This window comes from Daucus carota, chromosome 9 (assembly GCF_001625215.2).
Source record: "Daucus carota subsp. sativus chromosome 9, DH1 v3.0, whole genome shotgun sequence".
NCBI classification, from domain to species: domain Eukaryota; kingdom Viridiplantae; phylum Streptophyta; class Magnoliopsida; order Apiales; family Apiaceae; genus Daucus; species Daucus carota.
In genome coordinates, this window is record NC_030389.2 from 33,750,871 (window position 1) to 33,776,536 (window position 25,666).

The window sequence follows — 25,666 nt, forward strand, 5'->3', positions numbered from 1 at the left end:
ACATATCGTTTGCCTACAGCAACAACCGAGATATGTTAGCAAAGAGTGTTTAATCTAACATTTTATTCTCCTACTCCAACAAAAAATTATGTTACCTTAGAGTAATTTTATTTTTTTTAAAAAGTGGGGCCCACTGTGGGGCCCACGTGGGGGCCATCAAGTTGCCAGGTGGCAGCAGCTAAATTGGCAACATATTTTTCCTATACTGCAACAGTTTTGAAATACAAGTTTTGCAACATTTAAATAGGCTACTGCAACATTTTATCCAAAAAATTTTGCAATTCTACTGTTAAAATACAATACTTCCCAAAATTTGTCCATCATTTCAACAAACCATTGTAAACATACAAAAACCAACATCAAATCCAATTTACTCCAACATCAAATCCACAGCTAAACCAACATAATATCCAGAATCGACCAACTACCAGCAAACTAACAGTTTAATAACAAAAAGTCTAGATATATAACCCCATACTATTAGCTAGTCAAAATAACTTCAAAGAACCAAAGTCTAAACAACCATACTATTAGCAAACTAGAAGCTGGTGCCTTTAGTCATTGGTGTGCCATCGTCATTGTCACTGGCCACATGTGCACACAGCTCTGTAACATCAATTGTGATGTTGGGGTTTGCTTCACCAAGTTTTTTAAGGACCGATGCCAAATTTTGTTGCACCTTCCTGTTTACCTGCTCATCTACCTCTTCTTGGATTTTCTTCACTTTTTTCTCGACTTCAGCAGCAAGGCTTTCCTTAATTTTTGTTGTCAATTCTTTGACATATGTATCCGTTGGAGCAGCAGCTGATAGTTTTTGCGGCTTCTTGCATCTCCCTAAGAGCCAAGTCGGGCCATGCTCTTTATCCAAAAGCATTTCATCAGCAGCCTCCCCGGAATTGATTTTTTTGTTAATTTTATCCTACAAAAGTACAATAACATGAACATAAACGAGCAAATGCAAAACAGAGAAAACTGAAAGGGCAAATATTATGTGTAACTGATTAAGTTAAATACTTACAATTTTCTTTTTCATTGTTTTAGTACTGGTCTTGTACTTGCGTCCTGCATCACGAGTCCGAGTTTTCACAAAAACCTCTGCATCACATGGTTCAGACTCATCTGGGGCATTCTTTTTCTACAAAAATAGATTATACGAGACATAAATTATCGAACAAGAAAGCCAGAAATCATTAATTTAAATTAGATGACCATATACCATTTTGTGTCGAAGCTGTGCGATACTTTTAGGACCAAGAGTGTGAGTCTCGGTATATGACTTGCGGCTATTTGAATTTTTCCTGGCTTTATCCTACAAAAAATTAAACGAAAGTTGAGCAACTTATACTATGTTCCCAAGACAATATTTAGTGCCTAAAATCACAAGTATACCTGAATACTTTCATCATTCCAATATTCCAACAGCAATTTGAACCTCTCAAGTGGAATATCATCAGGCCTATTTTGTAGCCTAATTTCATCAGTTTCAAAAGCTGTATAATGCGCTGCCTTAGTTCGACACTTATACCCCCTCCAGGATGCATGAATTGTCTCAATTGCCCAACTTTCCAGTTCATCGGGAATAATATAGCGGGCCTTGCAAATATTAATAAGAATTACTTTATCGAACTACTCATATAATTCACATTCTCTAATTAAATTTATCATCACCTAACATTTCTATAAGCCAATCAAAATGAAAATTAACTAATTGATGTTCCTAATTCATACTGCTTTGAATTATGCATTACTAATAAAAAGAACAAGAAAATATTGATATATTCAACAATAATTACCTTGACATAATTCCACATAGTTTCCTTCAAATTTTTAGGAACTTTGCGCCAAGTTACATAAGTCAATGGCACACATCGCTTGGCCAGTGTTCCCAAAAAGCTACTCAGCTCAGAGAGTACCTTGTCATTTTCTGTTATGGGTTGGCCCAGCTCATTCATCCCAATCACAATTCTCTGCTCAAAACTTCTTGTATGAACTTTATCCATTCTTGTCTTTCCTCTTGGGCGGTATGGAACTACAACTTCTAATCAAATTTCAGCAGATGTATTATAAGAGTTATCATGTTTAAGTAGAGCTAATAAGAGTTATAAGCTGTTGAAAAAATTCAAAATGGGGATCTTTAATTTTAACTACTCTAAGTTGAATTATAACAGTTATCATGTTTAACTAGAGATATTAAAGAATATTTTTAAAAAAAATTCCATAATTTATCATACTGAGATCATGAATAAGCAATGTGTTTCTTGTATCTCCTATCATTCAACAAAGAAATGTACTCAAACTTGAAAAACTTATATCGAGAAATAAAATAAAATAGGAATTGCTTACCTTCTTCATCGCCCTCTTCTATTTCAGGCATAGATTCTTGAACAACCTTTTTACTTGCATCTGCAAGAGCTTTTTTCTTTTCAACTCTTTCTTTTTCGAGCTTTTCTTTTTCTTCTTTTTCCTTTTTAGCTTCCTCTTGTTGGCGTTTCCGGAGAGCCAAAAAAGCAGTCATTGAACCATTTCCATCATTTGCTTGGGGTATCTCAATTAATGGATTTGCAACTGTTGTTGGTTGTACCGAATGATGCGTCGGTTCCTTATCGCTTCCATCCTCAGTTGTCTTGCTTCCAACATTGGCTCGAGAACGTGTTGTTGGTCCACGTCCCATGACAAGCTTTTTTTTACTTTCTTTCTTCTTTCCCTGCAAAATACAGGGGCATATATCCCAAATAATTAATTTATAATTATAATGCTTGAAACCATAAAATTCGACTCTAAAAAATACAGACCTTTGGTGGAGACACTGATCCAGCAGCATCGCTACCATCATCCTGTGCTGGATCATAATCTTCACTCCCATCCCGCATCTTTTCTTTTTGTTTGTCCTTCGATTCAGCTTTTTTAAGTCCAGCTGATAGCACAGGTAAATTCAGAGCATAATAAACTTCATTATTCTTTTGGATCCTTATAGCTCTCTGAACTTCATACTCTGTCAAGGGTGGGGGAGGAGGTAGGTTTGTACCCTGCACAAGACCATAAAAATGAGTAATATTCAACAAAATATGCATGTGCACCCATTTAACAGAAAAAAGTAATATTCAACAAAATTCATGAAGATGTCTTTGTTAACCTCAGTAACATTCTCTCCCATGGTTTCATCCTCGTGTGGTGGATTTTGCAAATCCAACTTCCTCCTCGCACTTGCCGACTTACTGGTGGCCTCATTGTAATTTTCAAGCTTGTCTAGTCTTGGAGACTTGCGAGTACCCACTTTTGGAAGTTTGTCCGGAATCCCTAGGTTTGCCTTCTTGTTCCTGTGCTGCTGTTGTAGCTGATGAGCCGTAACAAACTTACGTTTGACAGGTTTTTTAGCTACAAAATGGTTAAATTTAACAAAAGAGGTTATATATATGCTGAAATAAAAAGACACCTAAATAATATGTAAAACACAATTAAAGAGTGCAAACCTTGAAGTAGATTATGCCTTGGCCTTATCACTACATGTGGCTGCATTTGTTTAATAGGCTGGACATCGTTATCAATAACGTTGTCCACATAAAAATCAATGTATTCACCATCACCAGTTTTCTCAATTAATGATGACAAATCAGAATCACAAGTTACCAACTTCCATTTAAAAAGCTTTCCTGTCTCTATGTAAACAAGTTACAAATCATTAACAACAATATTCTTTTAATCAGGTAAGTCATACATAGAAATTTATCGCAATTCCCTTAAGTTATATATAGAGTATACATAGAGTTTATGAGCCAAGATAATATGTTATGGCATCTAACCAACTAGCTCACAATATCTACAATGGAATCTTACATGTATGGCAGCAGAGCACAAAAATATACAAATGTTCAACAGAGAATCAACACCAGCTACTCTTAATTGTCAAATTTTTTAAGCTATAAACAGAGCATACATATAGAAACCACAAAACAGAGTCATAACTGGTCACCAGAACAACCTATTTCAAGCATAAATATTTAATAACAAGTCCTGGACACATACACTTACCACAAAATATCAATCAAATGTTAACTAGTAACAAATATTAACTACAAAATGCAACAAATAACAAATGCCACAAAATGAAAACAACAAAAATTCATAAAATGCAATTCCAAACCCCTAATAAAATCAAAAATCAGATAACTTCCCTAATAAAAACAAATAACAACAAAAACAAACCCAAAAACTCAAAAATGTTGAAGCAGAGAGGGAGATACCTGTAGCAAAATCTTTAAACTGAAACCCTAATTTTAAATCCTTTAAATGAAATCCTTAAAATCAACCGAAGAAGCCCTGAAAATAGAAAATAGAGTTAGATTAACAGCCCCCACTATATACAGATGAAAAAAATTAAATCAAAGCCACCATACCTAATTCCAAATGCAAAGCCTCCGCTGAAAATACCTGAAATCAAAGATAAAGTACGATTAGATGTAGTTTAAAAGAAGAAAGACCTGTAAATGGAAGAAAATAAAGAAATGAAGCCCTGATTTAAAGAGAGAAACCCCTAGTTAGGAGTATCAAAGCATCGAGCCCTCAAACCATGCCCTAACTTGAAATCCAAACCTGAGATGAGAGAGATGTGCTGATGAGAGACCAGAGAGACCAGAGCGACGAGAGAGACACGGTGAAAAGAGAGAGAGGCGACTGTGGGGGGTGAAAAGAGAGAGGGAGAGACGAGATGTGGGGGTGAAGAGCGAGAGAGGACTGTGTGGAAAATGAGAGAGATGACTGAGTGTGAGTGGAAAAGGAAGTGAAAAAATGGGGCGGGGTGTTAGTGAAACAAAGTCCCGCTGCTTGTCTGATTTCACCGGGAACCACGCCCGCTTGTTCAAATAAACATATATACATATATTTAGTTTATATTTTATTTTTTTGTTTACATTTTATTTTACTTTTTAAATAAATAAACATATATTTATTATTTAAAATAAAATCATTCACCTATTAAATTATTTAATATTTTATATAATTTTTTATATTTTTATTTTATATTATTACATAACTTCTATTTTTATTTTTAATACAAGTAATTACTTTTTTCTTTAATTTTAAGTTAAAATATTATTTTCACCTTTTAATAGCTTAAGCTAACATATTTGTCTCCATGTTGCACCCTTAAACACTTTCTAACAAAGGCAACATCCCCTTTTTGGCTAAGCTAACATGAAAAATATTATGTTGCGGAAGGGTGAAAGTAGTGTAGCTAAGGTAACATTTTTTAGCAACATTTACAAAGGTCGCGTTGCGATAGGCCTTTTATGGCGTAGTGAATATCACTCTCTTTAACCCTTGTTCCTGTTATCAGCTTGCTGAAACCCCTGAACCACGAACCAAAAGCTCTCCAAGACCTATACTTCCCAAGTATACTCTTCTAGCTAACTAGTCCCCTTGTTCCCTTGTTTCACAAGCTGGATACACAGCAACAAACCTTTACACTTTGAACAATACAATGTATGAGTGTAATACAACCGAAACTATGAACTCAATATAGATATATAATCAAATATAAGCACTAGAGCTCAAGTAAAGATTTTGCAATGTAAGTGTGTTGTATTTCAGAAGCTTGAAGTGTGTTCTTGTTATTGAAAACGGAAACCACACTCAAGTATTTATACAACCATTCCAACGGTCATAATCCAACAAATTTTCCAACGTTCTTGGCTTAACAACCTCACGTTTAATTTGCTTGAATAATGAACGTTTGAACAGTGTATATTTTACTGAGTAAAAAGTGTAGAAACGTTGTAAATATCTCAGTAAAACGTTTATGTATAAAACCATAATTTGAAATCAAATTGGAGTTGTTTTTAGATAATAGAGATAAACACTCCTACAAGTTAGGAAATCGTTTTTTTTGTTTGAAATACTGATTTAAAAACTGAGCTCTAATATTTATATAAGTCATATATAAATATTAAAGTCCTTACAAATCGATTCCTAATAAATCTCCTTGCTTTTCGACTTTGATCCTTATCCATTTGTTATTCTGTTCACGCTGTGAGCCTGAATAATAACCTGTAAGCTTGCTGACAGTTAAACATAACACTGAACCATATCAAGCTGTTAGCACATGCAGATATTATTGATAGCTCGCTAACAAACACCAGTTTTATGCTATTAGCTTGCTGGCAGTGTGATCATCAAAACCTTGAGAGTATCAAAAACTCCCGCATCTCATTCTTGAACTAGAGGATTGCGGAGAGAAGCAAAACATGGAATTTGGTGGCATATCATCTTCTTCACTTCATCTAAAACTCCCATTAATAGTTTCTGAGAATAGACCACACAGTAGTTTTCAAGATTCCACTCATATATATAAAGTAGGATTCAGAGCTTAGGTGGCGCCTCTAAAAATCTTTCGTTTAATTTTTCTAATTTTTTGAAAAAAAATTAATAAATTAGTTTCAAACCGTAATCGTAAAAAAGATATAATTTTAAGTAGTTAAGAAATAGAAATTTTAACAAAAATATAATAGCTAAAATTTGTGAAATTCTAAATAGTTAACAAAATATGAATCTTAAAAAAAAAAGAGATATAATTATAAACAATTAAAAAATAAAATCTATGAAATTGAAATGATTCTTGAGAGGATACGCAAGAGAGATTATGTGGAGTCTCTAGAAACTTTCTGTTTAAATGTTTTAATATTTTAAGAGAAAATAGGTAAATTAGCTAAAAAATAGTAATTGTAAAAAATATATAATTCTAAGTAATTAAGAAATAAGAATTTTAAAAAAAAATAGAATAGCTAAAATCTATGAAATTTTAAGTAGTTAAAAAATAGGAATCTTAAAAGAAAAAAGAGAAAATTCTAAACAATTAAGAAACATGAATCTTAAAGAAAAATATAATAGTTAAAATCTACGAGATTGGATATATTTATCCAATTATAATTATAATTTTATCATAATTAATGATTCTGGATTAGTATTGTACTAGTTGAGAAGCCGCGCGTTGCGGCGGCCTATAAAATTTATATTAATTATTCAATATTAATATTTTGCAGAATACAATAATTTTGTGGCTGTCTATAAAAAAGTATATTAATGCTTAAAAATTAATATTTGTAGGATAAAATAAATTTTATATTATAAAAATCTTGATGTAATACCAATACTAATATATAAAATTGCAAAATTTGGACTAGAATTCATGGTGAAAAGATGAAAATATCTTTCTACACGTAATTAACAATTTAAAGCACAACAAATCTTAATTTTATACGTGTTTTTTTTTTTGAAAAGTTATCATGTTCTTACATTGTCACCTTCCTCCAATTTTTTTGGATTGATCGTGCACAAAAACATCTAACTTAAATCCGTGAGATAGCAGTCTATATAACTACCCTTGCGTGTAACAGCCTTTATTTTTTAATACTGTATAAACAGCCTTCACTTAAAAGTTACTTGAACGGAGCAAACAGATAATGCATGAATAATATTTTCCTGTATACAAAGCAAATCATATAAAAATAAACAACAACAAACATGTCCGATGAACAAAACATGTATTATAAAAAAATAATCAACAAACATACATCACTAATAGTTAATTTAAGAGAGAGGTAGGACTGTGGTATGAGAGAGTAGGTTGTGTTTAGATGATCCAAAACCCTTACAACCTATAGGGGTATTTATAGGTGTAGAGAGACTTGTGTGCTACTCTTTCCCATAATTAAATAATCTGAAACAAAATCAGATTAAAACTTTCAAACTGCTATATTCCATAAATAATCTGAAACAAAATCAGATTCTGAAACTTACTTCTAATATATCCGAAACTAAAAAAGGTAGTTCTAATTTTTGATATTTTTCATCCGAAAATTCCAGAAAATTAGAAAAATATAACAGAGCAATGTGAGAGGCGCCACCTACACGCCCGTCGCTACTCCTTTACATAGAAATGAAATCAGATTAAAATTTTCAAGAAACTTGCTTCTAATATATCCGAAACTAAAAAAAGGTAGTTCTATCGCTTCTTCTTTATATAGAAACAAAACCAGATTAACTTTTAAGCTACTATATTCCATAAATAATTTGAAACAAAATCAGATTCTGAAACTTGCTTCTAATATATCCGAAACTAAAAAAGGTATTTCTAGTTTTTGATATTTATCTTCCAAAAATTCCAAAAAATTAGAAAAATAAAACGGAGCGATTTGAGAGGCGCCACCTACACGCCCCTCGCTTCTCCTTTATATAAGTATATTGATTTGAGGGGAGGGCGGCCCAAATTAATTTTTATCTAAATAATGATAAATTTTCTATCAGTAATATGTTTGACGGGAAAACGGCTAAAATAATTTTTTATTTAAGTTATAATATATTTCTTTTAATTAAAACGGGACCACAGCTTAAAATAATTTGTATTCAATTATAATCTATAACTTTATCATAATTATAATAATTTTTATTAGTATTGTGTTTAAAGGTAGGATGACTAAAACTAATATTTATATTAAAAAATTTTGTTATTATATTGTACTTGACAAGAGAGCGGCTCAAACTAATTTATATATATATTATTATATTTAATTTTATTATAATTATAATAATTATTGATTAATATTATCTTGGATGGGAGGGCAGTTCAAACAAATTTTTTTTATTAGTATTGTGTTTGACAGGAGGGCCCCTTAAATAAATTTTTATATTAATGATATGTTTAACGGGAACATGACTCAAAATACCTTTTATGCAATTATAATATTAATTCGTATCAAAATTTATAAAAAAATCATAACGCCGCCGCGAAGCGCGGCTTTATTCACTAGTATGTATAAAAAGGAGTATAATTATAATAACCTTTAGAGAAATAATAGGAAATTATTTTTCACACCGTTTTAATAAGATTCCAAGGAGATCAGTATAAACATTATTTTCTGGAATTTACCATTCAAATCCAAAAAACCAGAATTTGATAATTGAGAGCAGTGCTAATTGAAGAAGCTGTGACATTCTGCGGCATATGTCAAAATACTGGAAGAGGAGTACAAGCAAGGGGATTACGAGCTGTTGTTATCTGCTGTGGTGGGAGACGAACAAGAGTGGTATTTTTCCCCAGGAAACCCAGGAGCAAACTGAAAAGAATAAAACGAAGGTTTAGGTAAAGTGAAACTTCATCACCCAAGATGTGGCAGAGAAAGCAACTGAAGGTGGCCAAGGCAGGATATATTCACAAGTAGGCGACTAGGCGGGGAGGAACATATAGACTACGTTATAGTTTAATTTTTTGATATATCACATATTTTCTTTTCATGAACTTGCAATAGTATGAGATGACGATTATACTAAATTGGCTCGAATTCTTTGGCCAACAAGATTTTGAATGAAGTAAATGTAAAACAATACATAGAGGGATTCTAGCGTAGAAGTATGGAAGAAAATATAAAATTGTAAGCAAATTTTGGAATGCACCTCTTCCTTTAGCTAAAAACAGAAAATCTTTTAGATCTGAAATAACTTTTTCTTATCAAAGCACATTTGCATATGGATGGGAGATATATATGTAGAAACCATATAGAAAACTATAGAGATGAATAAAAATAAAAGTGCTCAGGACGTGAAAGAAGTTTATGAAAAGCTAGAAAGACATTAGCAAAGAGAGGTGTCTGCACTATGTGCCCCATGAGCCATATTGATGCTCTGGATGAGCTAGGTGATCAATGGAAATTTATTTCTCCTATCTTTGTTATTACATGCATTTACAATCCTCGACTCTTCCAAAGAAAAAACTCAATTTTATTTTTAATTCTTAAAAATTGTATTATATCTGGTAGTAGAAGAAAAATGTAAATTGATTAAGGTTTTCTCTTATCAGTTATTATATCATTTAAATATTATAATTCATATATTTAAATATTATTTTTAAATTCAACTATTATTTATAAAGTTGACAAATTTAAAATTTTAATCTAAAATCAATTGTTTTCTTTAACTATTTTTAAAATGGACCTGAAATCTGAAAAAAATAACATTCTTGATTGCAAAAAAAGTTGAAAATTTATTTGGGAATTAAATAATTAAATGTATTAACCAAATAAAAATATTATATAATTTTTAGTAGTAAGTGAGAGAAATAAAACTGGAGTAAAGTAATTCGAGGATGGGAGTTAAATATAAACAAAATGAGCTTTTCTTTATGTTATGTAGAGATCATATATATATTTGCTGATTTTTTTAAAAAAAGAAATTGGGTGTTATTGGGATGTTTACACACCCTAATAGATGGGGCTGCAATCAGATGTCATGACAATAATGTAAATGGTTCACATATATACTTTTAGTTATTGCTAGTTGATTATTGAATATTTGATTTGTGCGATATTCTTTTTTATTCAAATTTGTTTCTTTATGAGATCATTTATATATTGTTGATTTACTTAAATAATTTTAAAGGGAAATTTGTATAAAAAATGTATAAATAAAATAACCGTTGGAAAGATATAATAGGAAATTATTTTTCACAGCTAATACACATTTAAGACCATTTTAATAAGATTCCAAGGAGATCAGTATATATCAAACATTATTTTCTTGAATTTACCATTCAAATCCAAAAAACCTGATAATGGAGAGCAGTGCTAAAGAAGCTGTGACATTCTGCGGCATATGCCAAAATAATGGAGGAGGAGTCCAAGCAAGGGGATTACGAGCTGTTGTTATCTGCTGTGGTGGGGTCACCTCCAATCTTTCCTATGTAATGAGTCATATATTCTCCTAATAGCCAAGGAGTCTTGGTTCTTTCATTTATGTTAAACCTAATATTGAAAAACTAATTAATTGAATTTTCAAGTAAAATTATATTATAATTTAAAATTCTTAATCTCATTTCAAGTTGTGTTATTTAGAATCACTTAGTCTTTTTTTTAATATTGTTTTTATTCTTCAATTTTCGTCTACTTTATTTTGATGAAAATTTTAAAAAACAATTCATTAAACAAAATTAAAATATTTTTTATGAGAACAAAGTAAAGCATTTCTGTATCTAATTGACAACATAAACCTATTTAAAGATATAATAACCATTCTATATCATTACTTCGATATTGGTTTACTTGAGTGATTAAAATGTACTTTACTAACAAAACTAACTAGAACCTCTAATCTCGTTAGCAGAATTTATCAAAATCCTAATTTTTTGAACATGGACTACCAATAAGGAGTGAGTGTTCATATTTTCATGTTGTATCATATATAAAAAGACTCTTCAAGATGGTAACACAACACGGGTACGGATTGTTATGAGAGACCATGTTGGTGTCATTTTAATTATGTTATCCGAACATTGAGCCATCTCAACCTTAGATCCAACGAGTTATGAACAATATTGGGTTTGAGAGAATCTTATTGTGAAGATGAACAGAAGGATGCTATGAAAGAATGGGATGACTGAGGGTGGTTTGTTGATAACAAGCACCCTTGGGTTGTTGTTTCACAGCTTAACCCCTAAGGCTTGAGGATAAGAGGTTGATTTTGAAGAAAACAGTAATTAGGGTAAGTCGATATCTGCTGACCATGTTTTTGGCGAAGGATGGTGCTTCCACTAGCATTTCACACACCTAACAATTAAAATAATTAGGATATTATATTTCACATGAAAATCACACATGATTGTCGAAAAAACGTAATATATAATACTCGTTTTACTAATATGTTTTATATAATATACGGTTGTGAGAAGCATGCAATCTTAATTATAGAAATTACCGATAAGAAAATATTTATTCCAACTAAATATTCTTTTTAAAATGAGGATTGTAGAGTTACCAAATTATAAAATTATTATTTCACTCAAGGTTAAAGAGATTCAATAGAAATACATGTACCTGATATAGAAAAGTTCAATATAATAAAAAAAGTTAAAAAAAATTATCTAAAAGATACTGTTGAAATGTTTTATTCACAACTGATATTACAAAATTAAAAAGATACTGAGAAAATGACTATATAATATCCTCAACTTTTAGCCTCTAATCATCCACATCAAATAAACAGAACTTGAAAATGGTGGTGGTAGGCAAACCGGAGCTGTGTTTTTTCCAACAAAACTCAGGTCTAGGATATCAAGAAGACGGCGAGGGTTCTACTTCCCCCATAACAAATTAAGATAAAATTATAAAAAAAGAACTGCATGAGAGCAATCACCAGGCAAATAGCAGGAAGAGCCACAGATCATTTAGCTGAAAAAATGGTTCTTGGTTGTTTACATATGCAATCTGCCCCATGTTTAATAGCTAATGAACTTTATGTTTAATTTTCTTGAAATTTCAATTTTATCCATTTGTCACCTCCAATGTTGCCTATGTTAGCTCTTATAAATTAAGTAATGAGTGGTATATTCTCTAAGAGCCAAGGAGTCTTGTTTCTTCATTTATATTAATTATAAAAATAACTGATAAGTTAATATTTATTCTAACTAAATATTCTTTTTAAAATAAGGATTGTAGAGGTACCAAATATAATATTATTATTTCACTCAAGCTTAAAGAGAATTTATAGAAATACATGTACCACATTTAGAAAAGTTCAATATAATAATAAAAGTTAAAAAAAAATCGTATCTAAAAGATACGGCTGAAATGTTTTATTCACAACTAATACAAAATTAAAAAGATATTGAGAATATGACTATATAATATCCTCAACTTTTAGCCTCTAATCATCCACATCAAAGAAACAGCTCTTGAAAATGGTGGGCACTCGCAAAGAAATGTTGATTTTTATGGCAGACGTCAAAATATCCATGGTGGTCACAGGAGTACAAGCACCAGTAGAGTCCGAGCGGTTGTTATCCGCAGTGGTGACAGGCAAACCCGAGCTGTGTTTTTCCCAACAAAACTCAGGTCGAGGATATCAAGAAGACGGCGAGGGTTCTACTTTCCCCCATGACAAATTAAGATATAAACGAACTGCCTGAGACCAATCACCAGGCAGAGATCAGGAAGAGAGCCACAGATCATTTAGCTGCAAAAATTGTTCTTGCTTGTTTACATATGCAATCTGCCCCATGTTTAATCGCTAATGAACTTTATGTTTAATTTTCTTGAAATTCAATTTTATCAATCTGTCACCTCCAATGTTGCCTATGTTAGCAGCTCTTATGAAGTAATGAGTCAAATATTCTCCTAACAGTCAAGGAGTCAGCTTGGTTCCTTCATTTTTCTTAAACCTAATATTGGAAAACAAATTAATTGAATTTTCAAAGTGAATTTGTTATGTAATTTAAAATTTTTAATCTCATTTGAATTTGTGTTATTTTGAATCACTTAGTCTTGTTTTTAATATTGTTTTATTCTTCAATTTTCGACTTCTTTATTTTGATGAAAATTAAAAAAAATCAATAAACGAAAATGAAAATATTTTTTTTTGAAAAAAGGTAAAGCATTTCTGTATATAATTAATAATTGACAACATATGATCTAAAACCTATTTAAAAATCTAATAACCCTTCTAAATCATTACTTCGATTTTGAAACACTTGAGTAATTAAAATGTGACTAACAAAACTAACTAGAACCTCTACTCTCGTCACCGGAATTTATCAAAATCCTAATTTTTTGCACATGGACTACCAAGCAGGAGGGAGTGTTTATATGTTGGTGTCGTATCATATATAACTAGACTCTTCAAGATGGTAATACAACAGGGGTAGGGGTTTTAAAAGAGACCATGTTGGTGCCATTCTGGTTATGGTATGCGAACATTGAGCCATCTCAATCTTAGATCCAACGAGTTATGGACAATATTATTGGGTTTCAGAGAATCTTATTATGAAGATGAAGAGAAGGATGAGCTAGAAACGGGGTAGGCTGTTGCTTTGAAAGAATGGGATGTCTGAGGGTTGTTTGTTCATAACAAGCACACCCTTGAGTTGTTTAGAAGCTTAACCAAAGGCTTGGGGATAAGAGGTTTATTTTGAAGAAACCACTGATTAGGGTGAGTCGATATCGGCAAGCCAGGTTCTTGGCGAAGGATGGTGCTTCCACTCGCACCAGTCATGTGGAGTTCCGAAGGGCATTTAGACGGGTAAGGAAATCTCGTGCTTGGACATGGTGTTGGGCTGGGTTAGTGATAGACTTCGAGTTCGTGGAGGAAGTGAATTATCTCATACAGTCATAAGTGGAGGATGAACTGATGAGGCAGTGGTTAGTGCATGATGGTAACAAGGAGGAAAGCTGCGCCGATGAAGTGATAGTCATCGACGACTAAGGTTGCAACTGCAGTTGGGTGCATCTGGGGATGAACCTTGGCATACTCTAGCTCCTAGGATTTGCTTGACGTCATCTCGCCTTGTTTTTATTGTGTTTTAGTTTTAATTGTTCAACCTTTTCTGGGAGTCACGGTAAGCCCGGTCTCTCTCCGTTTATTAGGCATTTGAGTCATGGTCTTTGTTTTTGCTTGTGAAGTCTATAATCAATCTTTACAAAAGTTTTATTGAAAAATAATTATTTATGATGATCTAATACCGTGATCATCTCAAATATTTTTAATGTCATCATGCACCACACACCTGATGTCATTTCAAAAAATTATGAAAATCTATATTTTACACAAGAATAACACTTGAATGTAAAAATCTCATCATGCACATATAAATCTGATATCATTTCATACACCAAAAATCATAATAATTAGGATTTTACATAAATATAATATCCTAATTATTTTGATAAGTTAATATTTGTTCTAACTAAAAATAAAAATGAGGGAAGCAATCTTAATTATAATAATATCTGATAACTTAATATTTGTTATAACTAAATATTCTTTTTAAAATGAGAATTGTAGAGGTACCAAATATAATAATATTATTATTTCACTCAAGAGAATTTATAGAAATACATGCATGGACCTAATTTAGAAAAGTTCGATTTAATAATAAAAGTTTAAAAAAGTATCTAAAAGATACTGTTGAAATGTTTTTATTCACAACTAATACAACATTAAAAAGATATTGAGAAAATGAATATATAATATCTTTAACTTTTAGCCTCTAATCATCCACATCAAATAAACAGAACTTGAAAATGGTGATCACTCGCAAAGAAATCTTGATTTTTTATGGCAGAGGTCATAATACCCATGGAGGCCTCAGGAGTACAAGAACCAGCAGAGTAAGAGCGGTTGTTATCCGCAGTGAAGAAAGGAAACCGGAGCTGTGTTTTTTCCAACAAAACTCAGGTCTAGGATACCAAGAAGACGGCCAGGGTTCTACATCCCCCATGACAGAATAATATATAAAAGAACAGGAAGGGCCGCAGATCATTTAGCTGCAAAAACAGTTCTTACTTGTTTACAGATGCAATCTGCCCTATGTTTAATCGATAATGAAGTTTATGTTTAATTGTCATGAAATTTCAATTTTATCCATTTGTCACCGCTAAAATTCCTATGCTAGCTCTTATGAAGTTAAAAGTCATATATTCTAGTAACAGTCAAGGAGTCAGCTTGGTTCCTTCATTTTTCTTAAACCTAATATTGGAAAACAAAATTAATTGAATTTTCAAAGTGAATTTGGTATGTAATTTGAAATTTTTAATCTCATTTCAATTTGTGTTATTTTGAATCACTTAGACTTGTTTTTAATATTGTTTTATTCTTCAATTTCCAGCTTCTTTATTTTGTTGAAAATAAAAAAAAATCATTAAATGAAAATGAAAATATTTTTTTTATGAAAAAAGGGAAAGCATTTCTGTATCTAATTGACAACATATGCTCTAAAACCTATTTAAAAATATAATAACCATTCTAAATCATTACTTCAATTTTGAAATACTTGAGTAATTAAAATGTGACTAACATAACGAACTAGAACCTCTAATCTCGTCACCGAAATTTATCAAAATCCTAATTTTTTTCAAATGGTCTACTAAGCGGGAGGTAGTGTTCATATGTTGGTGTCGTATCATATATAACTAGACTCTTCAAGATGGTAATACAACAGGGGTAGGGGTTTTAAGAGAGACCATGTTGGTGCCATTCTCGTTATGGTATGCGAACATTGAGCCATCTCAATCTTAGATCCAACGAGTTATGGACAATATTATTGGGTTTCAGAGAATCTTATTATGAAGATGAACAGAAGGATGAGCTAGAAACGGGGTCGGCTGTTGCTTTGAAAGAATGGGATGACTGAGGGTGGTTTGTTCATAACAAGCACACCCTTGGGTTGTTTGGCAGCTTAACCAAAGGCTTGGGGATAAGAGGTTTATTTTGAAGAAACCACTGATTAGGGTTGATAAGTGGTATTTATACACACTTATAGGCCTTCATTTCCACTTAAATTGGTTGGTTGTACTTAAGTGTTTAGTGTCTTTTGATGTGTTTTTAGTGTTTTTCTGTGCAGGTCACGAGTTGAGGTGATGAAGTGATTTTCTCTCATTTTAGGTTGTTTTTGGTGCATTAATTGCAAGAATAGAGAATTGTGGATTCATCACTTGGGATTTTGTGGGTACATCTTCTACAAACCCTCACGAGAACACACTCGTCCACTAGAGCTGTCTAGGGGTTTAAAGGGCTTGTTGCATGTGCTAAATGCAACCGTGATCACCTACGGAAGTGGTACTAGAGCGAGGAAGGGCATGCACGCGAGAACGAGCTAAAAAACGAAGAAACGGGCTGCCAGTGGCAGACAGTAGCGCGCCCGCGCTAGATCTTAGCGCGCCCGCGCTAGCTACTGTCCCACTAGCGCGCCTGCGCTAGTTTAGCGCGGCTGCGCCCAGCAGAGTTGTTCCGGGCCGATTTTTGGAGCTTTTCTGATGGATTTTAGCAGCGGTCAAGGCCCGGTTGACTTGGTCAATGTATCTAATTTCTCATGTGTAAAAACCCTAGCCTCACTTGTATCGTAGAATATCGGAATATAGTTTTATCAGTTTTTCTCTTGTAACAAAAAACACATTAGTGAATTGTATTGGATCGTTCTTCGCGGGGAAGTGACAGTCTCGAGCGAGATCGTGAACATCAATTCTGTAACGTTGTGTTCTTATTTATTAATTCAAGCAATTGTCTTATGTTTAAATCTCGTCTTTTATTTATCATGTTTTCATTAGAACCCATGATGTCGATTAGTTCGATTAAGAACTAACCGCCTTCATGGGATTCTAATGGACTTATCGATGTAGTCTAGTAAAGAATATTAATTGCTTGATTTTGTGACGTACGTTGATTTTTTTGCATGCGCCGTGCTTATTCTTCTTAGGAGCGTAGCTAACTTCTAAGTTGTTTGTTAATTCTTTCTGAAGCGAGAGTGGATGATTGAATTTAGAACTATGCCATGTAAACATAGGATTATGTGAATGAAACATAATTTGTGGTAGACTTGAACTATTTTTATCATCCTGTGTAATCACGATAGACGACTTGCTATTAAACCTCTCTGCTTACACTACCGCTATAGAGATATAGGGTCTGAGCTTTGTTGGTGTCCATGAGATTTCTATCTTAACCGTGGATTTTGATTGGTATGATATGTGTGCAACGAGAGTTGGCATGTATTACTTTCATGTTGTCTGATTAGGATCCACAGTCGCATGTTAATCAGTAATTTCAATTCTAGATGAATTCGATAATGAAGTTAGAATCCCATGTGTTTTCCTATTCTGATTTTGATTAGTAAATTTAGTTATTAGTATAAAAGAACACATTCTTGTTAATTGTCTTAGCAGTGAAAATTACTCATACATTGTTGCATAGGTGCGTATTCTTAATTCACCAGTCTCTGTGGGAACGAACAAATATATTACTTGTGATCACGTGCGCTTGCGTGTAGATTTTTGCGAACAAGTTTTTGGCGCCGCTGCCGGGGACTCGGTGTTAATTAATTAGTTTATGTACTTGTCATCAGTGTGCATTAAAATTCACTGACTAGGATTCTATTCTCTTCTCACTTTTCTTTTCTTTTCTTTATTTCAGGTACTTGGGTCGCGTTTATGCTAACACGTTCTAAAGCTCGTAAGGAAGCAATTGATTCATCTTCTTTTTCTGATTCTGAAACAATGGATTATGCAAGGACAGCAGTTGGTGAGGCGTCACATGAATTTTCTTGTTTGAAAATCAATGATAATCAGGCTGACACAATTGAGCCAGCGATATCAGCCAGGGGTATTCGAATTAAGCCATCAATCATTCTCAGGCTGCAGGATACTATTCAATTTGGGGGGTCTGTTCTTGAGGACCCAAACTTGCATTTAAGGAAATTCGAGGAATTCAGTATTGCATTGGATTTCAATATCGGACCTAAGGATCTGGTGAAGCTGAGACTCTTTCCATTCACGCTACGTGATGTAGCACGATCGTGGTTTCTCTCTCTCTCGGCAAGCACTACTAATAGCTGGAACAAGTTGGAGAAAATATTCTGTACCAGGTTTTATCCTCTAATTAAAGTATCAGCTATCAGAAACACCGAAAGTAAATTCTCTCAATTCTCGGGAGAATATCTTTGTTTAGCTTGGGACCGGTTCAAGAAGATTCTCGAAAATCTCAATGAAGATGGCATGCCTCCTGGAATGGCAATTCATTATTTCTACAGGGGTCTTAATGGTCAATGTAGAGCAGTGTTAGACGTGGCAGCTGGAGGAAATCTGTGGAGCAAGAGCTTCGATGATGCTTACGAACTGATAGAGAACCTGGCTGCTGCTGAGCACAGAGACCTAAACTGGAAAATTCCAAAAGAGAAAGAATCAGAGGATGATGAAGCGGTCGAAGTCACTCAGGAACTTCAGATGACTAATTGGCACAGAATTAGAGATCACTCCGACTCAATTCCTAATGCATGTGGAGACACTTGTCCTCTACTTTCTACCAGTGCGAGTAGCCAATCTGTAATTCAATCACCTGCTGATTCAACATTGAATGAAGCACAATACCGAAGGATAATCCGGCGTATTGACGCGGTTGAAGAACGAATCGGTCGCTTTGCTGATATATTAACGGACTCTCTTGCTGAAGCATTCTTAGCACTAGATGTTAATGTTACTTGGAATTCGTTTGGTTATGGAACGAGGTATCCTCCACAGGATACTTCATCGGAATCGGATTAATTCTGGACTTCACGTCGAGCTAACGACGTTAAACAAGCGCTTCGTGGGAGGCAACCCGCGCATTGGAACCATGTTGTATCGTTGTAAACCTCAAAAACGCAAAAAACGAAAAAATTTGACCCTGGGTGGCAGACACTAGCGCGCCCGCGCTAGTGTCCAGCGCGCCCGCGCTACAGTGTACAGCGCGCCCGCGCTACACTTAGCGCGGCCGCGCTACTATCTGCCCAGGAATCGATTTTTTTCACCAAAAATATTTTATTTTCTGTTTTTAAAAGCCCACAATCCTAATTTTGCATGCCTAGCCCGAAATATATCCTCAATAACCCTAACTCAGCTCTCAAAATCCTATATAAACACAAAATCCATCTCCAATTCCTATTCTAATTCTATAAACCCTACTTATATATATAGTACACATCCATACACACAACCACCATCAAATCCCTCAAACCCACTACACAAATCTCTTGCAACTTTCGATCTCTATCAGTGGCACCCAAAAGAGCCCGAAGATCACAAGGACCAAGCACCCAAGCCCCTACATCTAGCGATTCTTCCTCGATGGGTGAGGTTGAAGTCACCTCCGATGGTGCACGAACCGAGTTTCAACGGCTTATGAATAAGTCGATAATCAAGGAGAGGGGATTCTTACCCACAGCTGAAGATGGGGATCTCTTAAGCATGATTCAAGAAAGGGGATGGGAGTCTTTTTGCGAGGCTCCGGAGACGGTTCCCTTGGCCATTATTCGCGAGTTCTATGCTAATGCCAAGGAGAATCGCGATGGTTTCACGGTGGTGCGAGGAACCCGTGTGGAGTATAGTGCGGAGGCGATCCGTAGAGTGATTGGGGGGCGTGCCAAGCGCCGTAATGAAGAAGATTGGGTTGTAGAGAGGATTGGGCGTGCCAAACGCCGGTTTGACGAGGATCCGGTTGATCTTGAGCGGTTGGTGTATGATATGTGTGTGCCGGATACGAGTTGGAAGATGACGGCACCTCCTTTGCCGGCACATGTTTCTTTTCTGGCAGCCGCTTTGAACCAGTATGCGAAGGCGTGGAACGCCTTCATCTGTGCTAACATCATGCCATCTTCACATGGGCATGAGGTGACGGTGGATAGAGCTATTCTGCTCTTTGGGATTGTCTCGGACAAGTATATTGATCTGGGACACGTGATTCATCAGGGAATTCTTAGGTTCTTACAGGGAGGAACCACTGGTGCCATTCCGTACGACACAATTGTTACGAAGCTCTGTCAATCAAGCGGTGTTCGTTGGCCAGCCAACGAGCAATTACAGTTGCCAGCAGCACCTATTGATCATTCGGCGATCAGCCGGATGACGGAGTGGGAAGGAGCCGTTCCTCACCCTCGAGGACTCGGTTACATATATGATGAGATGCCAGGGGGACGTCCAGGGTTCATTAGGAGGGAGCGTACTAGAGCTTCTGGAGCTGGTACTTCTCAGACGGAGAGGAGCTCCGAACCGATGGGAGATGTTCATTATCGCCGGCTAGCGAGACGGATGGACACTATGCATGACATCCACCAGAGGTTTGCATTTGACTTGACACAAGCTCTTGGTAATGCTTTCCAGGCACAGGGGGTCACAGTTCAGTGGCCAGTATTCGGAGCAGGGATGCAGTTTCCTCCACCTGATTCACCTCCAGCAGAGGAGGGGGAGGACTCGGACTCCGAGTAGGTATGTGGGTGCTCTAGCCTTTTTACCGCTTTCAATGGGGACATTGAAAATTTTAAGTTTGGGGGTGGTAATCTAAGGAAGAGCATAGTATTGTAATTATGTTTATTATTGCATGTGTTAGTTAGTTCATGTAGTTCACGTTTATTTTATTTTGCTTTGATTATTTCTCACGTTTTTTTTATTTTTTCATGTTTAGAGCTAATTGTCGTAGTTAGTATCACGAGCATTTGCATGAATTATGAAGTTAAGCCAAGTTAATTGCCTATGATGAGTTATGTGCGTAGTTCTTGATTAGTAATTTCAATTGCAATGCTAGGTTAGTACTTGGAAATTGCTTGTGTTTGAAATTGTAATTCACATATGTTCTTGAGATAGGATTTAGACGAAATTCCATGAATTCTAGGATTGAATTGAGCACCCTTCAGCTTAAGTCTGTAAATCTTAAGTTTGGGGGAACTGAGGAGTAAATATGCCTATCTAGAAAAAAAGAAAAAAAAAGAGTAGTAAATAAATTCACTAAAAAAATAAGTGGTAGAATTAACTAGGTTGAGCTCATTAGTACTCGAGTAACTAAGTCTGAGGGGACTTTGTGCCTAACAACCTAAAGCCCTTCGTGGTTTGGGATTGTTGACCCAACGCTCGCTACATGGGTACTAGTGCATAAATCTTTAGGGATCTCAACCATTGCACGGTTAAATAAACCACTAAAATAAAGCGAATAATTGGTGTGTGAAGTCTTGTAGTGTTCGTAACGCATTTACACTGCGAAGCGCTCTGACCTTAGACCGAGCAATGAATCACCAATAATAAAAAGAAAAAAAAAATATAGTGAATAAAATAGAAGGGTGTGGACATTCTTTGGGACCTTGGCTTTTAGTTGGACTTGAGTGACGGGGTGTTAGTTCTAAACTTTTACGATTCTTGATTGGGATTCTGTGGGAGTAGTAGTTTTTGTCTTGTCTCAATAAAAGAGCATGCTTGCACACACTGGCACTCCACACTTGTAAATAGAAGAGTAATTGACTTAGTAGCGAGAGAAGTGAAATTCGAGAACATTAGCACAATCTGAGGTATTATAATTGGCAAGGCAATTACTTCATAGTTCACTCATTCATCACGTAGTTGCATTCATGCATTGCATTGTATTATTGTATAGTGTCGTTGACGCTTGAGGACAAGCATCAGTTTAAGTTTGGGGGTGTGATAAGTGGTATTTATACACACTTATACGCCTTCATTTCCACTTAAATTGGTTGGTTGTACTTAAGTGTTTAGTGTCTTTTGATGTGTTTTTAGTGTTTTTCTGTGCAGGTCACGAGTTGAGGTGATGAAGTGATTTTCTCTCATTTTAGGTTGTTTTTGGTGCATTAATTGCAAGAATAGAGAATTGTGGATTCATCACGACTTGGGATTTTGTGGGTACATCTTCTACAAACCCTCACGAGAACACACTCGTCCACTAGAGCTGTCTAGGGGTTTAAAGGGCTTGTTGCATGTGCTAAATGCAACCGTGATCACCTACGGAAGTGGTACTAGAGCGAGGAAGGGCATGCACGCGAGAACGAGCTAAAAAACGAAGAAACGGGCTGCCAGTGGCAGACAGTAGCGCGCCCGCGCTAGCTACTGTCCCACTAGCGCGCCTGCGCTAGTTTAGCGCGCCTGCGCCCAGCAGAGTTGTTCCGGGCCGATTTTTGGAGCTTTTCTGATGGATTTTAGCAGCGGTCAAGGCTCGGTTGACTTGGTCAATGTATCTAATTTCTCATGTGTAAAAACCCTAGCCTCACTTGTATCGTAGAATATCGGAATATAGTTTTATCAGTTTTTCTCTTGTAACAAAAAACACATTAGTGAATTGTATTGGATCGTTCTTCGCGAGGAAGTGACAGTCTCGAGCGAGATCGTGAACATCAATTCTGTAACGTTGTGTTCTTATTTATTAATTCAAGCAATTGTCTTATGTTTAATTCTCGTCTTTTATTTATCATGTTTTCATTAGAACCCATGATGTCGATTAGTTCGATTAAGAACTAACCGCCTTCATGGGATTCTAATGGACTTATCGATGTAGTCTAGTAAAGAATATTAATTGCTTGATTTTGTGACGTACGTTGGTTTCTTTGCATGCGTCGTGCTTATTCTTCTTAGGAGCGTAGCTAACTTCTAAGTTGTTTGTTAATTCTTTCTGAAGCGAGAGTGGATGATTGAATTTAGAACTATGCCATGTAAACATAGGATTATGTGAATGAAACATAATTTGTGGTAGACTTGAACTATTTTTATCACCCTGTGTAATCACGATAGACGACTTGCTATTAAACCTCTCTGCTTACACTACCGCTATAGAGATATAGGGTCTGAGCTTTGTTGGTGTCCATGAGATTTCTATCTTAACCGTGGATTTTGATTGGTATGATATGTGTGCAACGAGAGTTGGCATGTATTACTTTCGTGTTGTCTGATTAGGATCAACAGTCGCATGTTAATCAGTAATTTCAATTCTAGATGAATTCGATAATGAAGTTAGAATCCCATGTGTTTTCCTATTCTGATTTTGATTAGTAAATTTAGTTATTAGTATAAAAGAACACATTCTTGTTAATTGTCTTAGCAGTGAAAATTACTCATACATTGTTGCATAGGTGCGTATTCTTAATTCACCAGTCTCTGTGGGAACGAACAAATATATTACTTGTGATCACGTGCGCTTGCGTGTAGATTTTTGCGAACAAGGGTGAGTCGATATCGGCTAGCCAGGTTCTTGGCGAAGGATGGTGCTTCCACTCGCACCAGTCATGTGGAGTTCCGAAGGGCATTTAGACGGGTAAGGAAATCTCGTGCTTGGACATGGTGTTGGGCTGGGTTAGTGATAGACTTCGAGTTGGTGGAGGAAGTGGATTATCTCATACAGTCATTAGTGGAGGATGAAGTGATGGGGCAGTGGTTAGTGCATGATGGTAGCAAGGAGGAAAGCTGCGCCGATGAAGTGATAGTCATCGACGACTAAGGTTGCAACTGCAGTTGGGTGCAGCTGGGGATGAACCTTGGCATACTCTAGCTCCTAGGATTTTCTTGATGTCATCTCGCCTTGTTTTTATTGTGTTTTAGTTTTAATTGTTCAACCTTTTCTCGGAGTCACTGTAAGCCCAGTCTCTCTCCCTTTATTAGGAATTTGAGTCGATGGTCTTTGTTTTTGCTTGTGAAGTCTATAATCAATCTTGACAAAAGTTTTATTGAAAAATAAATATTTATGATGATCTGATACCGTGATCATCTCAAATATTTTTGACGTCATCATGCACCACACACCTGATGTCATTTCAAAAAATTATGAAAATCTATATTTTACACAAGAATAACACTTGAATGTAAAAATCTCAACATGCACATATAAATCTGTTATCATTTCATACACCAAAAATCATAATAATTAGGATTTCACATAAATTTAATATCCTAATTATTTTGATAAGTTAATATTTGTTCTAACTAAAAATAAAAATGAGGGAAGCAATCTTAATTATAATAATAACTGATAACTTAATATTTGTTCTAACTAAATATTCTTTTTAAAATGAGAGTTGGAGAGGTACCAAATATAATAATATTATTATTTCACTCAAAAGAATTTATAGAAATACATGCATGGACCTGATTTAGAAAAGTTCGATTTAATAATAAAAGTTTAAAAAAGTATCTAAAAGATACTGTTGAAATGTTTTATTCACAACTAATACAACATTAAAAAGATATTGAGAAAATGACTATATAATATCCTTAACTTTTAGCCTCTAATCATCCACATCAAATAAACAGAACTTGAAAATGGTGAGCACTCCCAAAGAAATCTTGATTTTTTATGGCAGAGGTCAAAATACCCATGGAGGCCTCAGGAGTACAAGAACCAGCAGAGTAAGAGCGGTTGTTATCCGCAGTGGAGAAAGGCAAACCGGAGCTGTGTTTTTTCCAACCAAACTCAGGTCCAGGATACCAAGAAGACGGCGAGGGTTCTACATCCCCCATGACAGATTAATATATAAAAGAAGAGGAAGGGCGGCAGATCATTTAGCTGCAAAAACAGTTCTTACTTGTTTACAGATGCAATCTGCCCTATGTTTAATCGATAATGAAGTTTATGTTTAATTTTCTTGAAATTTCAATTTTATCCATTTGTCATGGCTAAAATTCCTATGTTAGCTCTTATGAAGTTAAAAGTCATATATTCTGGTAACAGTCAAGGAGTCAGCTTGGTTCCTTCATTTTTCTTAAACCTAATATTGGAAAACAAAATTAATTGAATTTTCAAAGTGAATTTGGTATGTAATTTGAAAATTTTAATCTCATTTCAATTTGGGTTATTTTGAATCACTTAGTCTTGTTTTTAACATTGTTTTATTCTTCAATTTCCAGCTTCTTTATTTTGTTGAAAATTTAAAAAAAAATCATTAAACGAAAATGAAAATATTTTTTTAATGAAAAAAGGTAAAGCATTTCTGTATCTAATTGACAACATATGATCTAAAACCTATTTAAAAATCTAATAACCCTTCTAAATCATTACTTCGATTTTGAAACACTTGAGTAATTAAAATGTGACTAACAAAACTAACTAGAACCTCTACTCTCGTCACCGGAATTTATCAAAATCCTAATTTTTTGCACATGGACTACCAAGCAGGAGGGAGTGTTTATATGTTGGTGTCGTATCATATATAACTAGACTCTTCAAGATGGTAATACAACAGGGGTAGGGGTTTTAAGAGAGACCATGTTGGTGCCATTCTGGTTATGGTATGCGAACATTGAGCCATCTCAATCTTAGATCCAACGAGTTATGGACAATATTATTGGGTTTCAGAGAATCTTATTATGAAGATGAAGAGAAGGATGAGCTAGAAACGGGG

At 34.7% G+C, this 25,666-nt stretch overlaps 1 protein-coding gene across 8 annotated transcripts; it reads right to left on the minus strand.

Annotated features, from left to right (window-relative positions):
- Positions 1-303: 303 nt before the first annotated feature.
- Positions 304-4,989, minus strand: LOC135146816 (uncharacterized). Of its 8 annotated transcripts, none has more exons than XM_064084049.1 (12): positions 4,591-4,987; positions 4,395-4,428; positions 4,242-4,317; positions 3,471-3,650; positions 3,134-3,375; positions 2,793-3,026; positions 2,344-2,704; positions 1,794-2,038; positions 1,390-1,593; positions 1,217-1,309; positions 1,019-1,135; positions 304-919 (listed from the first exon to the last, which is right to left on the minus strand). In XM_064084049.1, exons 4-12 carry the CDS (start codon positions 3,514-3,516, stop codon positions 539-541), a joined length of 1,923 nt encoding a protein of 640 aa, XP_063940119.1. In that variant the 5' UTR covers positions 3,517-3,650; positions 4,242-4,317; positions 4,395-4,428; positions 4,591-4,987; the 3' UTR covers positions 304-538. The 8 variants fall into 8 exon arrangements, with proteins under 8 accessions (XP_063940119.1, XP_063940117.1, XP_063940118.1 ...); XM_064084047.1 differs by having other exon boundaries at positions 3,471-3,656; XM_064084048.1 differs by having other exon boundaries at positions 3,471-3,656; positions 4,530-4,987.
- Positions 4,990-25,666: the final 20,677 nt, after the last annotated feature.